Here is an 8,374-nt window from a genome sequence, read left to right as displayed (position 1 = left end):
ACACAGCCTAAATAAACAATCTTACATTGAGGGCTGCGGAATCACTCACTCCGTGTTTATGGCAATGCTGATTCGGGACATTCTGCTCTCAAAGGCTGAGTCCTTTCGGAAGAACAGTGATTTTCCCCATCCTACCACGAAGGATGGGATCTGGCGGGCAAAAGCACGCCAGCGTTTCAAGAGTGCCCACCTAAACGACCAGAGAAACTCAAGCTCATTTCACCGGCAATTCCACAAAGGGCGCGCCGCCCTATTCGGAAGATCGAAATCACCTGCTCAAGGTCGCACATCCTCTAGTTACCGCATGCAATCAGCAGGGTTAGGCAGGGCCGCTGGGTCTACCGCCCGTTGGCTCCGGCGACACACCGGGCCCACCTGGTACCCTGCAATCTGCGCAACCGCGGGTAGAACGCGCCCTCTCGCGACCGACTTCCCGCCGCAGCCCGGCCTGGAACAAACGCCCTCCGGGGCCGGCGACCTGCGGCGGCGGCGGCGACGGCGGGGCTGGGGCCCCGGAAGGAGGCGGTGCCGGGCGGCCCGAGGCTGCGCGCGCGGGGGGATGGGGGCGGGGCGCGCCTATATAAGCCCCGTGCAGCGGAAAGGGCGGGCCTGGGCGAGAGCGGCGGAGTCGGCGGAGCGCCCGGCGCCGCAGACGCCGCCCGCGAGGACAGGGAGGGGAGCGGGGGGAGGCGGGAGGAGGAGACGCAAGTGCGGGGTGGCGCCGGTCCACCTCCGCAGCTCTCCTGGCTCCCGCCTGCTTTCGAAGGCGGGCCCGGGCTGCGGCAGCGGCAGCGGCCTTGGCGGCCAGCGGAGGTGAAGCCGAGCTGCGGCGGCGTGGGGAGGGCAGGGCTGGGCGGCTCCCGCCGCGGTGAGGTGGAAGGGCAGCCTGGCATCCCCGGGGCGGGGCAGCCGAGGGCAGGTGGCCCGTGCGTTTTCCTCCAGGTCGGCCTCCTCAGAGGCACCTGCAGAAGGGGCCGCAGCCTGGTGCCTGGGCGTCCGGAGGCTGCGGGAAGGGCGGGGGTCGGTGCCCTCGGGGCGCGTAAGTGACCACCCAATAGAGGCGACTCTGGCGCGGGCCCCTGCGGGGACTGAGGGTCAGCGCTGGCGTGCACGGGGCCTGTTCTGCCCTTGCTGTGGGGTGCTCTGTAAGGGGATGCGCCGGGGTGAAGGTTGCGGGTTGCGAGGACCTCTGACCAGGGCGGTGTTAAGGCTCGCGGGGATGAGCCTTTCCAGCGGTGCGGTGTGAGTGGTTATGGGTTAGTCTAAACAGAACGGAAAATCAGTCGGGGCGCTCGCAAGTACCTCGCTACGAATGTCCAGCGGTGACGGACTTGCCCTGTAGGCCCCAGAGCAATCAAAGGGAAGTTAGGGGTCTTGTTCAAGAAGCTACTTCTCAGTTAGTGAATGAGGCTCTAAAAGAATTGTGTGTTCGGGATTTTTCTTTGAAATAGCTTTGCTTATGGTTGGGTTTGGGGCTAGTGGTGAGGGTAACTTAAAGAGGTTCCAAAGGCTGCCTTAAGGTCCTAATTGGGGAGAGCTTATTTTTTGTGTGTCATCATGTGACCATAGAAATCATTCAGAATGTGGATTGCCCTTACAAGAAGAGAGGAGCTCCGAAGCCGTTGCTTGATTTAGTAGTTCTTCTTCCTATGTGGAAAGTTGAGTTTCTGGAAACATCCCCCATATTGTTAGATTTTGCCTATGTAAAAGCGCTAGTGCTTGGCACTAATCTCCTTAAAAGTAGTAAGATGGAAACACAGTACCTAGCATCACTGGGTTTTGAGCTCACTTCTTTGGAAGATAATTTTGAGGGAGTGGGTCTAGAGTTTTCAGGGAAGTTCAAGTCTCCATATGTCCCTCTATAGTCTTAATTTACTTTTACACTTAACTTTTTTTTTCCTTTCTTCCTTCCTTCAGCTTCATCTGTTTCAATGGTGCAACTCTCTTCATCTCCTTTTGGTTACCAGTCACCTTCAGGCCATTCAGAGGAGGGAAGAGAGGGGAATATGAAGTCAGCCAAGCCCCAAGTGAACCACAGTCAGCATGGGGAAAGCCAGCGGGCCATGAGCCCTTTGCAGTCTGCTCTCAGTTCTGCTGCCTCTCCTTCCCAAGCATATGAGACATATATTGATAATGGACTCATATGCCTTAAACACAAAATTAGAAACATCGAGAAAAAGAAGGTAACTTTTTCCCCTCCCATCCTGTGTATGTACCATCTTGAATAAGGGCTGGGAACTGGCATTTTCGCTTTCTGTTCGGGCTCAGAGGTATTCTTTCCTAAAAGATTTACCTAACTTAGGGATTTAACTGGCTCAAAACATACAAGCAGGTTAAATATTGGGTATATTAAGCATTTTCTGTTTGATTTCTCAACATAATAAAAATATTCTTCATAGTAAAATGATTATGCGTGCTGCTGTTGAAATACTTGAGGAGCCAGCAACTCTCAGATTAATTCTTTGAGTGTAGTATTAATGTTTCTTTTCATAGATGAGTAATAGCCTGATTTTTTTTTTTTAGCTTGTTTTCCTTGTGACTTTCTGCAGCAGTTGATATTGCAGTAAAGCTGCTGCAGTCATTGGAAGCTTCAGCGATAGGAGAGCCAGAAAATGTTTTAGCACTAATTTTTGTGTTGCTAGGTGATAGTTTAAGGTTGGTAGGTGAACATCGTAGAAAGCCTTATAAAGAGACACAAGTTATAATCAGTCTCACGTTACAGTAAATGCTGATGTAAAGATCCAAATCATTATTTCCTGAGTCATGTAGCCTGTGAAACAGTGCTGCACGTTGCTTTGTTGTGTCATGATTCTCTTTTGCTTGTGATAGTAAGGTGAGTGATTGACTGTCTGGACCTGGGAACACTTAACGTATTTTTATTCCAGGATCTAGTTCAACCATTGGAAAGTTGATTTTAATGGAGGAGTTTGAAGAGATTTTGAAGAGTCTGGTTGACTCTGTCTCTCCCCCCCCCCCCCCCCCACCTCCACCCCCTTGCCAAGGTAGCAAAGGTAGGGAAGAAAGACCAGTTACTAGTAGCTTCTCTGTAACCCTAGCTTTCATCAGTTGTTTTTTGAATACATGCAGTTGATCACAAGTGTGATAAGGTGAGTGTGCCTGGGTCAGCACAAATTCCCTGCCACTATGGGAAACTGGTCAAAGCAGGATCTATTCAAAGCAGGATCTATTGGTGTAGCCTCATTAATGTCTTCTTCCCAGGTGGAGGAACTACATATGTGTGTATACTTCTACGCTCTAGTTGAACTATAGTACCTTTTTAATTTTGAATGCTTATCTGGTCAGTACCAATGCTTTTGTTTCAAGCTTCTGGAAAAGCAATTTAAAGCTATAAAGCCAATATGGAAGGAGCCTAAATGTTGCTTTTAGAATAGTGTAGTGGGTCATGTCACTATTCTGGGGACAATAAATGCAATTTCTCACGTATTTATTGAAATATGAAACAATATGAAAAATTTTGAGATAAGGCTATTATAAAGCTAGGGAATATATCATATTTCTACACTTCCGTGCAGTTTGCTATTGGACAAACGCCACATAACTCAACAGGTAACTAGTAGTTTAAGCATGAGGGTAGAACAGGATTTCTTAGCCTCAACACTATTGACATTTTTGTGCCAGATAATTCTTTGTTGCAGACAGGGTGTGTGTGTATGGGGAGCTATCCTGTGGATTGTAGGATGATTGCAGCATCCTTGGGTTCTACTCATAAGATGCCTGTAGCACTCTCCATCTCCTTCCCATCCTCCAAGTAGTGACAACCAAGAATATCTTCATATACTGCCAGAAGATCCCTGGGGTTCAAAATTATCCCTGATTGAGCACCACTGGGGTAGGGGCATACGATTAAGTAGTCTCTGTGTATTAAGTAGTCTGATTATAAGTAGAGTCTGTGAAGAGAAGAGACTTTTATTACTGCCTAATTTTTCTAATTCCAGACTGATGTTGATGGTGATATTTTTTTCCCTGGCTGGACCTTCTCTTATAGTTGCTACTTGCCTTGTAGTAAACTGGTATTCTTACAGATTGAAAGCTCACTTCAAGAATTTTGTTCATAAGAAACAGTCCGGTATTTAGTTTATGTTTTCCAGAATTTTTTATTTTTTATTTATTATTATTTTTTTAAATGCTTCATTTATTTCTGAGAGAGAGGGAGAGAGAGAGAGAGAGTGAGCGAGCAGGGGAGGGTCAGAGAGAGAGGGAGTCACAGACTGAAACAGGCTCCAGGCTCCGAGTTGGCAGTCAGCACAGAGTCCGACGCGTGGCTCGAACCGACGAACCGCAAGATCGTGACCTGAGCCAAAGTCGGACCCTTAACCGACTGAGCCACCCAGGCGCCCCTATGTTTTTCAGAATTTTATATGAGACTACAGTAGATACAAGTTTCTCTTTTGCAGCTCAAACTGGAAGACTACAAGGATCGCCTGAAAAATGGAGAGCAACTTAATCCAGACCAGTTGGTGAGTGGTGTATAATCCTTTGGTCACACTTGTGTTTTTTTGTTTTTTCTTAATAAAACTCTAGATGGGTTTGGTGAGAGCAAAGATTTGATAAGGCCAATAAAGAAGAGTGAATCCACTGCATTTTTCAGAAGACTTTGGTTTCTTCACTTATGAGGTCTTACAGACTTCTTTTGCACTAGCAGATGGTATGGATGGAGGTATGGGTTGCTACATAAGAGGGAAAATGTAGACTATCGCTAAACATATGGATTTAAATTAAACTTCTCTTAGGGTGAACTGAAGAGGTGGAGGGAAGACTAGCTTTCCACTGTTCACTGGTATATATAAATGTGACATCTTTCTGCTCTGAAATGTAAAAGAGTATTTATTCTAGCTTGCCTAGGTTTTCTCCTTTTGCTTCTCCTTAATCCTTTTGTGTTTTCTCCCTACTTTTCTATCCTAGATTGCCATGTCACCTCTCAGACTTGATACCTGTCCTTTTTCTTTTTTTTTTTAACCTTAGTATGAAAGAGTATTTGCAACTTGTAAATATCATTTAACTTGTCTGTAGTATACCTGTTACCTGCAAGTTTTATCAAATGTGAAAGTTTTTGGAATATGAAAATTAAAAAATGCTTCACGTTTGTCTAATCGTATCTCTTGGCTAAGAAGGGACAGAATTAAAAGTTATTTGACCTAGTCTGCAGGCCTATCATCCTCATCTTTTTCAACTAAGAGTTTTGGTTGTGTGTCATAGATACTGCCATTTGAGATCTTTTCCCTTGCCACGTTGATTCCTCTTCACTGACCTAGAATTTTTGTGATGTAGTAAATATAATTTTGCTGAGGCACAGATTTGAATTGTGTGAGCTCTGAGAATGATGTGCTCACATAGCTGATGAGAGGACTTAGCTGGGCATCCAGCATTTCAACATAGCTTTGTTCTCAAAGTAGTCGTGGCATGTTCAGTAACTTTTAAAGTGATGGTATTTGTGTGTGTAAATATCCTTGAAGGAAGTGTTCTGATATGGTAGTATTCTTGATTTTGGGGAAATATGGGTGTGAGGGGGAGGGAGGTTGGTGGTTCTCATGGTAGCTCTCTAGAAAAGGTCAAGGACATGTATTTCAGAGATCTGGCCAGTAAACTGTGGTCTAAGTATTTCATTGCTGTTTTCATAACTGCATGTTGCTTCTGTAGTATTAACTTTGTTTCTCGAGTTAAATGCTGACTACTGCCAAATTTATGTTGCCAATAGATAAGCCCTTGGAACTCGAGATGTCTGTGTTCATTTGCTTATTTCGCATCTCCACACCCCCAAAACCTGTTCCTGCTCTAATCTTAGTGATGTCAGTTAATGGCGTGGGGAACTAAAAGGATGGAGTTGCCAAAAACCTTGGAGACTTTCTCATCTATTTCCTGATACCACACATCTAGCCCATTAGCAAGGTCAGTTCTACCTTCAAAGTAAATCCGGAAACTGGCCATTTCTCAAATCTGCCTCTGCCATCCGGGTCTAAGCCACATCATCTTTCATATACATTACTGTGAGAGCTTCCTCACAGGTTTTTGTATTTCTGCTCTGTCCCCAAGCCTGTTCTCAGCATGGTAGCCTCAGTCATCCTGTTCGGATGCAAGTCAGTTGGTCATTCCTCTGTTCAACTCTCCATTGGTTCCCATCTTGTGGCAGAATGTCTTCACTGTGGCCTACACAGTCCTACAAAATATTCTCACTACTTCCTTTCACATCTTTATTTCATTTCCTGCACTTCTTTTATCCCTTTCCAACTTCATTCTGGCTACATTGTTCTTGCTGTTACTCAAACATCCCAGGCACGCTTCTGCTTTGGGGCTTTTTGCACTTTGTGCTGTTCCTCCTGCCTGGGATGCTTTTTCCCCAGGTGTCTAAATGGCTCAGTTTCCCACTTCCCTCAGCTTTTTATTTGAAGGTCATCTCAGTAAGGCTTGTCCTGACAACACTATACCTCCATTTCTCCATCTACACTCCTTAGCTCTTTGTCTTGCTTCAATTTTTAAACTAGTAGTGCTTCTCTGACAGACTATAAAGTTTTTCTCTTTCTCTTAAAAGGTAAGTTTCATTAAAGTAGAGATTCTGTCTGTTCATTGCTGTTTTCCTAGTACTTAGGATAGTTGAGAGAATATAGTACACCTGTAAAATATTTATTACGAAAGGATTTACTAAGTATAAAATGAATGTTATATTTTAGGTAAAATTAAGCGTAAAGTTTGTGGTACATTTTTTTGTACTTTTTTTTAAAACATTTATTCATTTTTGACAGACAAAGTGTGAGTGGGGGAGGGGTAAAGAGAGAGGGAGACACAGAATCTGAAACAGGCTCCAGACTGAGCCGTCAGCACAGAACCCGATGCAGGGTTCTAACACATGGACCGCAAGATCATGACCTGAGCTAAAGTTGGATGTTTAACCGACTGAGCCATGCAGGTGCCCTACTTTTTTTTGTTCTTTAAAATTTATTTTAGAGAGAGAGAGTACAGGCAGGGTAGGGCCAGAGAGAGAGAGAGAGTAAAGCCCAAGCAGGCTCTGCACTGTCGGCACAGAGCCTGATACGGGGTACTGTCACATGAGTGTGAGATCATGACCTGAGCCAAAATCAAGAGTTGGATGCTTAACTGACTGAGCCACACAGGTGCCCTTAGTTTGTTACTTTTGGGAACTAACATCTCCTCATATAAGCAATAGGTATTTAAGGTAGAAATTTAGAAAATGTAGATGAATTGGAAGAAAAAAAATCTGTAATCTGATCCTTCTGAGAACCGTCATCAGTAGTGTAGTATTTAATTAAGAAGTTCTAAGTTTAGTTTTTAAAGTTGGTAATAATTAACACAGTTAAGAAATTAGGAAATTGTTTAAAAGACACAGTGTTTCTTTCACCTTGTCCTTCCTCTGTTCAATTCTTATCTTACAAAGTAAGACGCTGAGATTATGACCTGAGCTGAAATCACGAGTTGGATGCTCAACCCACTGAACCACCCAGGCGCCCCACTTTCTGTTTATTTTTAATTATGTGTGGTTGTATTTTCCCAGTTTACTTTTAATTAAGTTAGCTAGTGTTTTGTTTTTTTTTAAAGTTAACTTCTGGGTTTATTTTAGTTTTTCTCTTTTTTTTGCTTTCCTTTGTTTTATTTGCTTCACTTTCTAACTTTGAATTAAGTGTTTAATTTGTTTCCTTTTTTTTCCCATTGGTTTGCATTTAAGGCTGTGAATTTTCCTTCAAGTACTGCTTTAGCTATAAGTTTGATACTGTATTTTCAATATTGTTGGTTAAAAATTTTGTAATTTCAGTTTGTATATCTTCTTTAACCCAAGAGATATTCTTAATATTGTAAATAAAGCTTTCTATGATCTGCATGGCTATTGTAATCCTTTTAATAGTAACCTAAAGTAACCTGTCAAGACTAAGTTAAAGACTAATGATATTTCATTGAGATTTCTAACATAAACCTAGATTTTTTTTCCTTTGAAACAGTAAGAAGATTGTTTAGTGAAGTTTTTTAGAGTCCCATTTATAACTTTAATATTTATTTTGGTTCAGATCTGGATTTAAAATGGAGAACTGTGATTCAAGTGAGTGCTTGAGCAAAACGCAAAGGGGTTTGAGCTTTGAGCTTCAGTAAAATTTTTATTTAAAAAATTAAGATTTGGTGTCCATCTCTAGTGGCTAAACTCTGACCCTATGTTATATTTAATGCATAATGCACAATCATTAAATAATATGAAATCTTTTCTGCTTTGTAGTCCTACAGCACTTGGCCTTGTCAAGGCAAACCACTCAAATGTTACACGGGCTTCCTAATTAATATCCTTGTCTTGGGACCTTCCTTTTCACTCCACCAAGCCTACTCCCTCCAGTCCCCCCCTTTTCTTTAAAACAAA

The 8,374-nt window shown here is 43.5% G+C and overlaps 1 protein-coding gene across 2 annotated transcripts in view; it reads left to right on the top strand.

The window, feature by feature from the left end:
• The first annotated feature begins 625 nt into the window (after window positions 1–625).
• CAPRIN2 (caprin family member 2) overlaps window positions 626–8,374 on the top strand; it is a 45,702-nt gene continuing 37,953 nt past the window's right edge. Inside the window, exons 1-3 of one of the 2 annotated variants that reach the window (XM_039247679.1) lie at window positions 626–813; window positions 1,918–2,183; window positions 4,416–4,478. In XM_039247679.1, the coding sequence (XP_039103610.1) occupies window positions 1,932–2,183; window positions 4,416–4,478 (315 nt within the window). In that variant the 5' untranslated portion in view covers window positions 626–813; window positions 1,918–1,931. Of the gene's footprint in view, window positions 814–1,917; window positions 2,184–4,415; window positions 4,479–5,888; window positions 5,908–8,374 lie in introns of those variants that run through there. The other variant, XM_039247680.1, reaches the window with a different exon arrangement.

The sequence above is a fragment of the Hyaena hyaena genome, unplaced genomic scaffold, assembly GCF_003009895.1.
Source record: "Hyaena hyaena isolate Hyena2069 unplaced genomic scaffold, ASM300989v1 scaffold_303, whole genome shotgun sequence".
In the NCBI taxonomy this organism is placed as follows: Eukaryota; Metazoa; Chordata; class Mammalia; order Carnivora; family Hyaenidae; genus Hyaena; species Hyaena hyaena.
Note: the sequence above shows the minus strand (reverse complement) of the source record. Positions and strands in the feature narration are given on the sequence as shown.